Source organism: Misgurnus anguillicaudatus, chromosome 6 (genome assembly GCF_027580225.2).
Source record: "Misgurnus anguillicaudatus chromosome 6, ASM2758022v2, whole genome shotgun sequence".
NCBI classification, from domain to species: Eukaryota; Metazoa; Chordata; class Actinopteri; order Cypriniformes; family Cobitidae; genus Misgurnus; species Misgurnus anguillicaudatus.
In genome coordinates, this window is record NC_073342.2 from 32,630,226 (window position 1) to 32,646,491 (window position 16,266).

Sequence of the window (16,266 nt, forward strand, 5' to 3'; positions counted from 1 at the left end):
TTGAACCCATGACCTTTTCGTTGCTAACGCAATGCTCTGCCACTAAGCTATACAGGAGCACATTTAAAATACCTTAATTTATTCTCATAGTCTTCTGCAATGTAAAAAAATGTAGTAAAATAATACAAAAACCCAAATGATTAGGTTTGTAAGGATGCTGCACTGTATATAGGCTACTAAGCATATCAAACTGAGAGGAGTTAAATGTTTATCTGGAGATGAGAAGTAAACACCAGACCTGAGGGATACAGACTAAAATAACAATCTGTCAAACAGCAAACATGAATCTCTGGAGCCTGCAGCATTTTAAAAACTCTCTAAGTCTCAATTCAAAACAAGCAGAAAACAAAAGCCGAGCATCACGTTACACTTCAACAGAGACAGAGACCCGCTGCAAAACCCTCACTTAAAGGTGAAGTATGTAACTTTTTGAAGGATCTCTTGACAGAAATGCAATATAATCGACATAACGATATTATCAGTGGTGTTTAAAGACCTTACATAGTGAACTGTTATATTTTTATTATCTTAGTTTGAGCCATTTTTATCTCCATACACCGTCGGTCTCCTTACATGGAAGTCGCCATTTAGTGCCACCATGTTTCTACAGAAGCCCTAAACAGACAAACTGCTCTACAAAGTGTGTTTCGTCACTGGTGTATTTTGTCTTATGCTACGTACACACCAAACATGGGGCATCACATTACTCGCTCTAGATTACTCGCAGGATTTTACTTCGTGTCATGCGAATTTTTAGCTTGAGTTAAAATATTTTCAACTTGGGCGAAGACACGTTTGAGGCAAATAGCATGTGTTGTCGCACCAATGCGCCGCCCATATCGCATCATTCGCATTGCCCCACGCGAGGACACTTCTGATTGCATCTTTGCATTGACTTTGTATGTAATATACTCAAATTGTTGAACTCGGGTCCGGTGTGACCCACAGTTAGACGACATCATGTTTTGTCCTTTTATGGCTACTGTAGCATCTCTATGCGTTTCGGTGAACAGTGGACTGAGCTGTTGGTTGCAATTCACAATCTCACTGCTAGATGGTGCTAAAATCTACACACTGCACCTTTAAACTGATAACTGTGTTTGGGAATATGGGAGATATGCTCATTAATTTGCTGACCAGGAACCATTTTATAAAAATCTTCTCGACCAGCTGATTTGTTCCAGTTTACAACAGTTAATGATCACCTAATGAACAACTGCTATGTTTAAACACAACACTATTTTGTATTACAGACAAATATGAGCATTTATATGAACAGCCTGAGGTCATGAACAGAAAAAACCTCTTAAGATATCATCAGTGTCTTGGCACAGTTTGTGTCATGAATTAATTCACATTTCAGATTTGTATTTTGCACTTGTTACTGGGTTTAGAGACCCCTGTTGAAAAACAAGCAGATTGAAGGGTTTAAGAGCCGCAGTTTTACTTCTCTCAGCTCTGAGGTGTAACAGCGAGAGCGTGAACTGAACATTTTCATGGCCTGCAGCTTTTGTCTCAGTAAGTAACTGAATATCTGATCACCTCAGCATCAGAATAACAATGAGCTGATCGTGACTCTTAACCATTCCCATAAACCACTGACTCTAGTTCAGTGATCTCTCTCATTAAACTGACAGCACCACAGGGGATACTGTCATCTCACTGATCTCTGATCATCATAAGAGAAAGAGAAAGAGAGAGATAGAGATCAAAAATGACCAAAGAGTTTCAATATTTTCAAACTTGGTAACTTTCAATAGTAGGGGACTATTTTGGGACACTGCGTAATATCATTGCGCCTGCTGCATCCGTGTTACGGCAGCAAAGTCCTTGATTATTACGGCAGAATGAATTAGTGCTAGACCCAGAGATCAGCTGAATGAATGAATCTATAGGCCTATATGACTGTGCAAGACTGTTAACTCTTTAGCCGCCATTGACGATATATCTCAATCTCGTCAATCAAGAGAAAACGCTTCCCCGCCAATGACGAGTATTTCCGTCTTTCCGCAATACCGCTATTATCTACCTTCCGCAACTTTTGAAACCCGTAAGTATTGCCCTATGGCAAGCTGCTGCATGTCCGTGTCTGTTTTAAAGATCGCTCTGAATGGAATCTCTATGAAAAGTCCGTCACAAAAATGGAATTATCTCTGCTTTTTGCTCAAAATGTGGTGTACGCTGGCGCTGGCTGGCAACTTTTTTTTTTAAACGCTGGCGGTGAAAGAGTTAAAGGTAGGGTGTGTGATTTTGAAAAATGCTAACTTTATATTTATTAATATATATTTAGACAACTTAAAGGGATACTTCACCGATTTAGCATTCAGCTTTGTATCTGTAGAAACCCGGCAGTATTACTGAATGACCATGTTTCCCTCCATCATTTCCCCCTGAGAGGAGAGATATCTGCATTTTGGTTATGCAAAAAAGTCCTCCGATGATGCAAAAATCGTCATATTACATCATCGGAGGACTTTTTTGCAGAACCAAAATGCAGATATCTCTCCTCTCAGGGGGAAATGAGGGAGGGAAACATGATCATTCAGTAATACTGCCGGGTTTCTACAGATACAAAGCTGAATGCTAAATCGGTGAAGTATCCCTTTAACATAGTGATTGCTATCAAGATGTGAGGAGACTTTTAACCAACATGACTAAAAATGTTTCTGGATCAACTGCCTTTAACATGAGGAGCTGCTTTATAGGCATAAACTCTGATTACACATGAGATTAGTTGAGTATCTGGCAAACGCGAGCATCTCTTTCATCATAAACCCTTTAGACGCGTCTGCAGCAGGCTCTTATTTTGACAAGACACGTGATGCACACACGATCTCTTGATGCACAAAACACATATTTTGAAAAAAGGAACCACACACGTGACGGGCTACATACATGTTGTAACGAACTTCGCATCAAGCGTCCTCGAAAAAAGAAGTCACCGGCCGCCGCTGATATTCAGATACATACATAGTATGAGTGTTTGTTTCTGTGATGTCATTCTCAAAGCTTCATGGGAACAGCCAATCATCTCTGAGCTCTTGGGTGATTTCTGGTGATGTCTCATTAGTGTGGATACTTCACAGAGAAGATAAACAGCACAAAATCAGGAGACTGCTCAGCAGGTTTTTGGAACAAAGCCCTGTTCTCTCTCTCTCTCTCTCTCTTTCTCTCTTTAACAGCATGTGTCCATCATCTAACTACACACTCATGGTCACTCATATCTATAGCACAGGAGTCTCTCTCATGAATAAAAAACAACATCAACTGCTGCTTACACAAACCTCCACACATCAACACACAAGAGAAGATGAAGTATGGAGATATTGACCTTTTCTTTGTCCTCGGTAATATGAATCATCTCTGAAGTGAGGAAGTTAGCCAGCATCTAATGTTAACATTCATAGCTTCAGCCCGGTCTCACTGTGTACATAAAATACGTGTACATCATTTTCAAAACCACTACATATTTTTTGTATGTTTAAATATGCTGACGCTTACAATGTTGATGTATTTGCAACATTTAATCATAGCATTATTACATTTTCTGATCTAGTTGGACTTAGCTGGTCAGGCTGGAAAACCAGCTGATCCACCAGCACTGCCAGGCTGGGAAAACCAGCTTAAACCAGCTGAGCTTATGCTGGTCTTAGCTGTATTTTTCAGTAGGGATAAATATTGCTGTATAATTTCTCTTTAACCATTTTATCAATAACGTTACCACTATAACACTAACCCAAACCTTACCCTAAACCCAAACTATTTTTATACCAAAACTTTTAAATATAATGTATAAGTGTTCTTCACAATCGTATCTATTTTAAGATGTGAATTACAGCTAATGAATAAAAAAAATCTTTTGTGAATATGCGTTTAATGTGAATACGCCTTTTGTGTGTCTTGGCAAATGAACTAAATATTTCAAAATTTTTAAATGGTTACAGAAATTTTATTCATTTTAAGGTTTTAAAGTGAAGTCTTATATTGTAGTTTATATTGTGTAAGTCATGAACAAAAGGTCAATGAGTAAACGTCTTAAATAAATACGACTGAAACATGTCATTAATATAATTAAAAACGACAATGCCCATTTTAATAATTATGAATATGAATACAAATCTGTATGTCTGTAAAGCTGTCAATACGTAAATAATTATTGTATTAGTCAACACATCAATATTATATGTTTGAGTGTGTATGAAAACTTAAGTAATGTACATGTGGTGCAATCGTTAACCCGCATGATAAAATCCAAATTAAATCTCAAATGTATATATTTTTAAAGGAAAGTAAAGTCTGTTTAAAGCACCATTATGATTTTTTTATGTTGTGACAGAACTGTTTTTAAAACGAAGAAAAAAAGTAAATAAAACACACACATATATATATATATATATATATAATAATAATATATATATATATATATATATATATATATATATATATATATATATAAAGTAAATACCTCAAGACTATATATATATATATATATATATATATTTTTTTTTTTCCTATTATGTTTCATACATTGTATGTATGTATGTATGTATCCATGTAAATTTTGTGTATGTACAGTCCTGGCATTCTCTGTGGATGGCAGAGTAAGAATTTCATTGCTCAGGGAAACCCGCTTTCCTCACTGGGTACATGACAATAAACGCTTTGAATCTTGAATATATATTTATATATTTATAATTTGACATGACGCATTGCACATAGGTTCACACGACGTGCCAAACACATATTTTGAAATGATGAAGCACACACATGACGGCTACATAAATGTTGTGACGAGCTTCACATCCTGCGCATTTGAAAAAGGAGTCACCGGCCGCCACTGGGAATATGGCACCAACCTAACATGCAAAATAATTGTGCACCTGCCACAAGACCTGATATGAGGTGATAACACGTAACACGTATAGAGAGAAACTCATAGAAAGAGTCCATTCACATGAATCAGAGACTGTTGAGAGGAACGACAGGACTAATGACGCAGACAACAGCAGATTATTATACACAGAAGTTGAACTGCTAGAAACCATCTGCTCCAACACAACACTGAACATCTCATATACAGTTACAGAAAACTCTTCAATGAAAGAATAATCACAAATAAAACCTCTCTAATATTTAAACATCTCTGAGACAGCAACGAGAGAGAAGTCTCCGCTGATAAACAAAGATCTCTTGTTTAAAAACATCACAACATGATATCAATGCGAAATCCTCTCTTGATGTCTTGCAGCAAAACTAATGAAAAAACTATTGATCTGAAGAATCTGAGAAGAACAAAAGACCACAAAACACTTCTTGAATCTCTTGGCAGAAATGCAGCCGCTGGAACAGACAACATGAGGAGACAAACCTGCTCGGTTAATATTACTTACAGAGTCATTTACCACCACAGATTAAAGTTCATACCAATTAGATAACAATTTACATTAAATACAAAGAGGAAATGAGCTAATGATATTAAGGGAATGCTCTCATCATGTATTATACGTTCATCAAATACTTTCACTTCAAATTGGCTTAATTGGATTAATCCCAGTTTAAAAAACCACAATGATTTGGTAGCAAAGTCCTCTAAGTGCACAGAAGAAAAATTGGATGAATGACAGCACGCATACATCACATCACGTTGCAAGAGATTTTTTCTCGGTTAATGATGGATTACCTAATTACCATCTTTTTACATTTTACCTTTATTTAGTAAGGATAGTGGAGGAGTCTTTATTAAAAGTGGAGATTCTTCAATGCACTTAGAGGTTTTTGCATCTCATAATGAAATCGTTCTACCAACATCATGACAAGAATTGAATTTCTTAGTTTCATTTAGCTGTTATTTCCCAACTTGCAACCACAAGGACTCAAAAATCAACTGTTTCCAGATCAGACTCGGGTTAAGTTTCTCCTTTTTAACTTTGATTGTTGGGTTTGTAATTAGCAACGCCTGAGCAACCACACAGATCATCATTACAACTGCATACACTTCAACTGGGTTATTTTTAACTCAATTCTGCTGGGTAATTATTGGACAGAACACATGTTGGTTTATTGTTCACTCAACCATAGCATAGGTTTATTTAATAACCCAACATGTGATCTTATCTGTCCAATATTTACTCACCAGTATTGGGTTAAAAATAACCCTGCAGAATTAAGAGTTTATAACACCCTAGCAAGCGTGTGAGATCACCTACTTAACTAATCTTAGTCTTAAAACTGTATCAGCTCAGATCACAGATGATCCAAATGATCTTAACATAAACTTAAAGAGCATAAACCAGCATGGACTCTAAACCACTAACTTAACTTAAACTATATAAAGTATATCTAAATGACATGAATGAAGTTTATCAATGTTAGGATGATGGAGGGGAGGAGCTTAAATAAGAGGGATTGATGACATCAGCCAATAAGAAAAGTCATTTAAGAGGCGGAGCAAGTTTGATGAAATATTAAACATTTTCTCTTTATGTGCACAACAGAAAATGATGAAAACAGCAATCTTATAAGCAAAGTAAGGCTTAATTTTAATGTCATGTTATCTTTATAATTCATGTAGAGCTGCTGTAAAATGCTTTTTACAATATTGCAGATTGATAATGCACTGGGAGAAGATAACTGACCCCAGATCAGAGGATGAAGGAAGCCTGAATTTCTCCCTAGAGAGCTCCTGTGATGAGCAGATGGTGATTTTGTGTTTTGTGTCTCGTACCGTCCACACCCCTCTGACCCGGACAAATTGCCTGAGGGACGACTGCGATTGTTTTTCAATATCTCTGCTAACCTTTGACCTCAGGCTCAGGAGGCGGGGCTACGGTGTTAAGGGTCAGCCTGAGGACATTGATTAAAGATGAAAAATCACCTATCGGTCATTAGATTTAACCGATCGATAGAGAGCTGCAGAAGAGATGAGAGGAGCGCTCAGACTCACTGTATAATGGACTGATGCTCACTTTCATCAATGCAATAATACCAACATCCTCATCTGTGTCATTAGAGTTTACTTTATTCATCTTTACTGTGTGAATACTGATACATAGTGATTTCATAGTGTGAAAGTTAATTTAGCTAATTATAATGATCTTGTGTCTCATTTTGATATACGTTAAAATAACAATATAATGTCTTGAAGAGCAGATGATGCACATGCAGAAACATCTGACCAGACAGTGATGACCAAAACTAAATCATTTTGTGCCTTGTCCAATTTACTTAAATGAAACAGGTTAATGCAACACAAATTTTGGTCTGAACTTAATTTGATCATGTTCAACCCACTTATTTTTTATTATGTTAACTTATTCATTTGGTGTTTGGACTACATTAATGATTTTTGTTTATTTTACTAATGTGGATCTGTATTTCCCAGCATGCTTTGCATGCAACTGAATTTGGAGATTTTTTTAAAATGAAGTGTTATGCATTTTTAGATAAAAGAAAGACTTTAAAGTGTTTAATGTTTGTTTATCTCATGGATAAACAGAAGAGTTTGTGTTATATTTTTTGGTTACATTCATGCAGAAGAGTGGCACTTGTGGTTAAGTTGTGAATGTGAGGTACTTCGTTCAATGAGCACTAACTGTGTAAATGACATAAGTCTATGTATGCTCGTATGTTATTATGTCTGGCTGTCTCTCTCTCAAGGTTTTTTTCCCCTCCTATTACTTTTCCCTCTTGACTAAAAAAGCCAGGAGGTTTATTTCTCATATGGGCTTACAATGGCTTAACTTTGAACCCTGTTCTATACGTTACATTTTTTCTTACGCTCGCTAGTACAGTTTAATCTTTGTCGCTGTATTCTGCTGCTTCTGTTGTCCATCAATTTTTCTTTGTTTTCTTCTGCATCTATAAATGTAAAGCCGCTTTGTAACAATTAAACAATTGTGAATGCGCTATATAAATAAAATTGAATAGAATTTCATTATTATAATTAGGATGCTAACATGTGCTTATGCAAAATTGGTATGATATAGAAATTGGCCTTTTTAAGATGGTTTAACAAGACATTATTTGTTTGAATTAACTTGTTTTGTCCTTGTTAAACAGACCCAACTAATTGTGTGGAGACGTTTTCCTTAACTGGACTATTGAACAAGATATTTTTATGACCAAAAAATGTTACTTTATTAAGTTGATGCAACAAAAGATTATTTGTTTAAATGAAGTTATTCTATTCTTGTTGTACAAGCCTAAACTAATTTTGTGGAAAAGTTTTTCTTAATTAAATTAAGATGAATGAACAAACTATTTCTTTAAGAGTAAAAACACAAAATGTCTTTTAGACGGAGTGAAGGAGGAGCAGATCTGTTCTCATGAGGACCCAGACAAACACAATCATTGATTTTATAGCATTTGGAGAAAGCATGGATGGAGCAGCTCTCTCTCTCTCTCTCTCTCTCTCTCTCTCTCTCTCTCTCTCTTCTACTGTCTAGACAGCTGACTACTAAGTGATTTAAAAGCTCTACATAGGCAGCAACTGCAATATGGTGTTTTGCATCAACTTTTACTTTATTGATATGAATTAAAGCTATAGTCTGTATGTATGAGGTCACCAGATGTGTTTTCTAATGAAGTCAACACTTCAACATGAAGTCCTGTGTTGTGTTATTTGTGTATGAAGGGAGGTTATTATGACAAAAGCAAACATTTATGCCATCAAAACCAGAAAAGGTGAAAAATCATAAGAGAAAACAAAGTTAAGGTAAGCGTGATAATGACAGACTGAAGAATTAAAGCAATCACAGATTTTCTGATACCAATACAACACACAGTCAAGCATGCAGTCAGATTTTAAATACTTATTAACTTAAATTAACTTCTTAACATCATGATTAACATCTGTGTCTTTATTCAGGACAGGTATAGCTAGATATAAACATTATGGGGAGGTTTCCCAGACAGGGTTTATCATAGCCCCAGTCCAGACTAAAATGCATGTTTGAGCTGACTTATCTCAAAATCCTCCTACATTGATATATCTGAACATATATTAGTGTCATTGTTTTGTCTTAAAATACACACCAGTAATGTTTTTTGTAAGGTCTGTAAAAACGACTTAATGTCCTAATATAACCAGTCCTGGATAATCTAAACTAAAGCATGTCTGGGAATCCACCCCAATGAGGTTTACTAACCTGCTTTGAGACACTGAAACTCTTGAATCTGTCTCTATGTTGATATGCAAGGCTCAAGATGAAGTTATAGTTTGAATTCACAGATTCATATGCAACTTTAAACAAGCAACGTGGCAGAAATGTCTTCAGTTGATCGTCTGTATAAGTGTGTTGTAATGCTGTCTGTCCAGCAGATGTTTATTGTGTTGCTAAATGACACATTTTTGAGGAAAGAGTTTCTATAATGAAGAAAGTCTGCTGCTGCTGTTCCTCTGGTGTGGAAGTTAAACATGGCCGCCTCTCTTTATGTTCAGATGTGAGGGAGGGGCGACACCTGCTGGTCAGAAGAGGAACATCAGGACATCTTTAACATTATACAGCACCTGCACTGTCAACATCAGCAGGTGTCGCATCTCCCTCAGGATTCAATCAAGAATTTTAAATCAAGTTTTACTCATTTTCACTGCTTTTAAACTGCATTCATCTGGATGTATAGAAACAGACATGGTTTAGATCTGTGTCCTCATACGGCAAAAAAATATATAATTAAAATTATATTTTAAGATATTCAAAAATGGCTAAAAAATGTATGTCCTGAAATATATTTTGAAATATGTTTACAAAAATTAATTTTTCACACACATAATGTTTTGGTAATTTTTTGATATTTAAATATATATATATATTTTTAAAGCATTTATATTCATGTCGCATTGAAAAAAACCTTCGTATAAACATAACAGGTTTGAAGATAAAATTTGTTATATTGTCAACTACAAGAATGCAGCATAAAGTTAAAACAACTTGGTTTTGCAAGTCAATTATATTTTTTGAGTTTTGACCTATGATAAGCTGACATAATAACTTATGAAAACAAGTTGAAATTGTTTAACTTTATTTGTTAACATATGTAAAATAAAAATATATGTTAATTTGACCAAAGTTATGCATTTTTACAACTTACTTAATTTTATATTTTATTCTTGATATTTTATACAAACTTTTATATTTTGGTCAGGAAAATATATTTTTTGCCATATGAGTAGTAAGGGTAGAAATGTACTTTGAAACATTTTGAAATATATGTTAATATATAAAAGGTTAAAACTAAATGTATTTTCAAAATTCCTTAACTTTATTATTTGTATTTAAAACATACTTTTGACCAAATAATTTTTGTTGTTGTTATATGGGTCAAGTCATATTAATGTCTAATTTTTCAATGTTTCATTGCTTTAAGGCAACTTTACAAGACATATATAGAAAAACATCTGTGTTTGTATCCACATAAAATTTGACTTTAACAAATCACCTAGCTTTAGTTATATTCATTGAAATAAAAATGTGTGACAATTAGCCCCACAAGTAATATAAGTACACCATACTTTGGTGAAATGCCAGACACATCGAACCCTCTTACTGAAATGTGTTTATGTAGTATTTCATAATCTTATATATGAGAAGGTGTTGATCTGCTCTATGGTGAACACCTGATCTCTCTCTGACACTGTGCACAGGTACAGGTCACCTGTGTTACCATGGTAATAACACCCCTCCCACCGTAGAACCTGTGAGGAATATCAAACCAACATTCACATCTGCAACACAACACATGAAAAATATTAGAAAGATTATAAATACAGACATCTATTAGTCATGCACAAATCCTACCAGCCATTAAAACCCGTAACTAACAAATACCTGCAGAAGAAATGGGATCAGACGCACTATGAGGATCATCGGAGTAAGGTTTGTGTTTGTGTGTAGGCCTATTTGTTTATGATGTATAATGTTGACTGAAATCTGACATATTTCATAAATGTAGAGTAATGCTGTACGAGTATTCTGTGAAGTATGATGGAGTACAATCCAAACACCAGTGTACATGAATATAGCTGAAATATTACCATCACCAGAGTTATTTAAAGGAGATTAGAGATGATAACTAGCAGATTAATCTTCTGGTTTAAACTGAAACTAAAGATGAAACTTGAGTTTTGTCCTGAAGGTGCGATCAGCCAAACCTGTAGTGAACACCAGAGGAGTCCAAACACCAGCTCATATTCAACTCAAACTGAAAAAACAACAGGTGTGTTATTATATAATCATTCAAACATAAGAAATTATTTCATTGTGTTTTTGTTTGGTATAATGTGATTATTAAGTAACTCTTAATGTGCTATGATTGACTGAATTCTGACCATTACTAAATCTACTAGTATTACCATGGTTTACCTTTAAAAACCCACAGCAGTTTAAAGACTAGATTTTCATTCACAGTAATGGAAATGAAAGTATAGTGAAATATTACAGTAGTGAAATATTACAGTTTTGGATGTGTATCATGGTAATATCATATTGCAAACATAAAATATTTGTATGCCATAATTCCAAGTTGTATTACATTAAAACAAATCCTTTGTTTGTAAGGGAACAATAAAAATAAAATAAAAATTGTGTTTAGAAGATGTGTAAATATGTAAGTGATGTAATGATGTTTAATTAGGTTGAAGACGAGAGACGGGCGGTGATAGAGAGAGATAATCAACTGTTGGCTAACAGACTGACAGCTATCACACAATCTAAAGGACTCGTGGATCACTGGAATCATTACACACTAAACAGGTGATAGTTAGTTTACTAGTAAAGGTGATATAACATATGCTCACATAGTGTTCACATAGTGACCTTGTTTAAAGGTTTATCTCGGTTTATTTGTGATAAGTTTCAGTTCTCTTATCTACCGATGTGTCTAATGTCATTTCTGGATCTCCAAACTCTGCGACTCAAACTGAACCTGAATCATTAATGCATTGACAAAACCTTTATTAATTATTAAGAGACACATAACCCACCCGTCCATCAAAACATGAGACATTCTAGTTGTGTAAACGTGGACACGAGGAGATCGGTTACCAGGTTGTGTCTTAAATTTTGATATGCATTGTGTAATAGAGTCAGTCTCCATTTGTTGTTGTGTGCTGATAAACCAAAGGATTTAATTCTGAAATACCCTAGCAACCACATAGCAACACTTAAAATAAACATTTAAACTAACAGTAATCAACAATCATGTGTTCATTTACAGTCTGAACGGTGAGAGACGGAGGGCGGAGCTACTGCAGGTGACGCATGAAAACCAGGCCATCTATCAGCGAATCACAGAGCGTAAATCTGAATACAGAAAGGAACTCTGGGAAGAGAACTGGGAAAAAGTCGAACAAAGGAGAGACGACATCGCCCGATATTCACGAGGAGTGACCAATAAACAGGTTTGATAGACTTCACACAAACTCAAGACACTTTATAAAGTCACAGATTGTGAAGTGAAGACTTTGAAAGAAAAGTGAATAATTTACCCAACAAATATTTACACATGTCACTCTAAACCAATATACTGTAAAAAAATCTGTAGACATTACAGTATTACTGGATACAACTAGCTGCCAGTAACTTACTATAGATTTTACATTTATGTTATTTACTGGCAGCAGTTTGTTCAAAGTTAAATGAACATGAAACATTTTCAGTCTTTATCTCCTAGAGTAAGTTACTGGCAACCAGCTGCATAATTACAGCTAATTTTATACAGTGTATATTTTCAAATCTTTGTCACAGAAACCTAACAAGTGTGTAAAGTTTTCATCAGGATCATCAGGAGGGAGTCAGAGTTCCTCTGCTAGTGTAGATGAAGAAGAAGAAGAATACAAACACTGACCAATCAGATAGCAGACTTCCCAGTTTGAGAACCAATCAGAAGTAGGGGAGAAAACTCCCCTCTTTTTTATCACAGCCGTTACACACAATCAAATAACATTTCCTGTGATGAGTGTGTGGTGTGGACTTGAGCAGAAATAACCTTGAACTTCAGAAAGTGAAACTGTTTGACACAAGTTGAACTTTGAAAGGACTGAGACCAAGTCGATGCTCCATCAAAGACCTGGGCCCGTATGTATAAAACATCTCAGAAATGCTCTTAAGAATAGTCTTAAGCTATGACTTAAGTGTCAAAAAATTCTTAGTAAGGAGTAGGACCAGTCTGAGAATAGAAGACGTTTATAAAGAAGCTGAAAGCAACTTTCAGTAAAGTGTAAGACTCATTCTTAAGTGCTGACTTAAGTGCCGCAAACTGAGAACTACAATGATTTCAACACAAAATGGCCGCCCTTAACCTCTGAATCAGCCAATAGAAAGCCGGCAATGTTAAACAGTCACAGCAGCATGTGACACCATACATTCATGAATCATGAAGACATTCAAATTATATTAGTATTTAAACATTTTAAACTTTATTTCACTTAAACTGAAAGATTTAAGTTGAAAAAACATGACATTTTTAGGCATTATCAATAATTTGATTCAACTTTAACTTTTTACAGTGTATTTTATTCAAATTTATATACCATTTAAGTATATACAATTGCTCTCTTAATAATCCCATAAAAATTCTTGGTACTGTGCTAGCACTTAAATATGTTTTTTTTTTTACTAATATACATCTTATACTGTAATTATATTGTGTAATATAATATACATTGTATAAAAACCTTATACTCTTTATATTTCATGTTATATTAATTTCTATCTACTGTCTATATACTACTACTAACATGTATATATTGTACATTTTCTGCTCTGCAACAATGCAACAATATTTTTTTTCAAAAGTACTATAGAAATACATTTGAATTAAAGTAATTCTAACAAATTTTTTGTTGTAAAGTGCATGATCCTCTGCCTCTCTGCTGCCCCCTTGTTACTCTTAACTAGGTTAAGAGACCTCTCCAGCTCTCTTAAATAATTTAGGAGCTGAGACCTAGTCTTAACACTTAGTAGGCTTTATAAATCAAACGTATTTTTAAGTCTAGGAATAAGAGTAAAATGACGTCATTCTTAGAATTTTGACACAGTTAAGACTAAAATTTTACTCTGAGCGGCTTTATACATACGGGCCCAGATCTGAGTTTTATTCAACTTCTGACCCCAAATAATGTCTGCAAATTCATTATAAAACTACTATGATAGCGAAGCAAAACTCTGCATTGTAATTTTTTTGTGTGTGTTTTATTTCTGTGCACTATGATTACTTAAATATAGTTTAAATTAAAAAAGCTAACGTATTGTAATCTTAGATTAATTTTCTTTGAATTGTTGCATGTACCTTCAGAGCAATAATGACATGAACTAGAGACTATAAATAAATACTTGCATTTGGTTATGCACAGCTATCTTTATTTCTTTTCTCTTCAGAATTGATATTACCTAAAATTCACTGAAATATCACCACAGCATTTGCAAGGTTCATTTGTGTAAATCTTCTAAAAGGAAATCACATGTATTTATTTTTACATGAACATCTGAAAAAATCTGGGCCCGTATCCCTAAAGATTCTGAGAATCCTCTCAGAGATTTCCTAACTTAACCTAAAAATTCCTTGCCAGGGCCTGTATGTATAAAACATCTCAGAAATGCTTTTAAGAATAGTCTTAAGCTATGACTTAAGTGGCAACAAATTCTTAGTAAGGAGTAGGACCAGTCTTAAAAAAGGAGGCGTTTATAAAGAAGCTGAAAGCAACTTTCAGTAAAGTGTAAGACTCATTCTTAAGTGCTGACTTAAGTGCCGCAAACTGAGGACTACAATGATTTCAACCTAAAATGGCCGGCCTTAACGTCTGAATCAGCCAATAGAAAGCCGCCAATGTTATACAGTCACAGCAGCATGTGACACCATACATTTTATAAATCATGAAAAATTCAAATTATATTAAATATTTTAATTTAAATTGCTTAAAGAAATGTTATTACAAATAAGTACATGCATTTATTTTTACACGATTTTGATTCAGTTTCAACATGTTATTGAAATAGTCAAATGTAATGCTATTTAAAAATTAAGATGATGAATCACATCATTTTGATTTTACTCACAAGCTGTTTATAAAGAAAAGACTAAAGTTTGCAAACACTTAGATAAAAAATACTTTGATCAAGCCTGAACAAGATGATCCAGTTAAGTTGGATTTCTCCACTTAAACACAATTGTAATTTTTGCCATCTTTGTCACTTTCACCTTTGGCTTGCTCACTGCTAACATTGCTAACATTATGTTTTGGGTCAGGGTTGTATACTCTATTAATATCATTTAGGGTTAGGGTGTTTCACTGTAGTGATGTCACTGCAATCTTGTAGATACTTCACATTTTTATTGTAGATTTTATTTACATTTTATGGTATTTTATTTACCTGTCATAAAATGTAAAAGCGGCTCTACTTAAAAACGTACTTTTTTACTTTAATTATTTCACTTAAACTGAGAAATTTAAGTTGAAAAAAACATTACATTTTTAGGCATTATCAATAATTTGACCCAACTTTAACTTTTGACAGTGTATATTATTCAAATGTATATACCATGTAAGGAATAATTGACGACGGGCCATTGAATTATAAGAAAATAATGCACACCAAGGTGGTAATGCGGCACGACGCGAAGCGGAGTTACACCGCAGGTGTGCATTATTTTCAAATAATTCAAAGGACCGGAGTCAATTATTCCTCTTCTACCATGGTAACTACAAACATTGCTCTGGTGCCTATTTTTAAGACATTTGAAAAGTTAGGTGTGCGGTTTACAGAAAAATAATCAACACCCATAGAACATTTCTCAGCCAATCAGAATGCAGCATTCAACAGACCCGTTGTATAATTAAGTATACCATTGCTGTCTTGATAGTCCCATAAAAAATCTTGGTACTGTGCAAGCACTTGAATAAGTTTCACTTATCTTATACTGTATATTATACTGTGTAATATAATTGTATAAAAATCCTATACTCTTTATATTTCATGTTATATTAATTCCTATCTACTGTCTATATACTACTAACATGTATACAGGGAGTGCAGAATTATTAGGCAAGTTGTATTTTTGAGGATTACTTTTGTTATTGTACAACTACAGTGCTCTTGGTCAATTAAAAATGTTAACAAACCCTCAAACATGAACATTTAAGTAGTAAAAGTGAAATTTTGGCTTTCTTGGGAGAATGTTTCTATGTACATCATTGTTGGGCAACTGTTGGTGTGCAGAATTATTGGGCAACTGAATGAAAAACAAAAATTTCACCATCCCACTTGTTCT

The 16,266-nt window shown here is 34.4% G+C and overlaps 2 protein-coding genes across 2 annotated transcripts in view; one reads left to right on the forward strand and one right to left on the reverse strand.

Moving 5' to 3' along the window:
- Positions 1-16,266, reverse strand: part of spg11 (SPG11 vesicle trafficking associated, spatacsin) — a 393,853-nt gene that overhangs the window by 286,430 nt on the left and 91,157 nt on the right. The gene's annotated exons all lie outside the window — the stretch shown is intronic.
- Positions 10,626-13,062, forward strand: LOC129433195 (sperm axonemal maintenance protein CFAP97D1). Its single transcript, XM_073868283.1, has 5 exons — positions 10,626-10,874; positions 11,134-11,214; positions 11,632-11,750; positions 12,214-12,397; positions 12,744-13,062. The coding sequence occupies exons 1-5, from the start codon at positions 10,782-10,784 to the stop codon at positions 12,840-12,842; spliced, it is 576 nt and encodes a 191-aa protein (XP_073724384.1). The 5' UTR covers positions 10,626-10,781; the 3' UTR covers positions 12,843-13,062.

Coding starts and splice junctions, on each gene's coding strand:
- LOC129433195 (XM_073868283.1), top strand. CDS start 10,782: ATGCACAAATCCTACCAGCCATTAAAACCCGTAACTAACAAATACCTG. Junction 11,215..11,631: donor TCAAACTGAAAAAACAACAG/GTGTGTTATTAT, acceptor ATGTTTAATTAG/GTTGAAGACGAGAGACGGGC. Junction 12,398..12,743: donor GAGGAGTGACCAATAAACAG/GTTTGATAGACT, acceptor TCTTTGTCACAG/AAACCTAACAAGTGTGTAAA.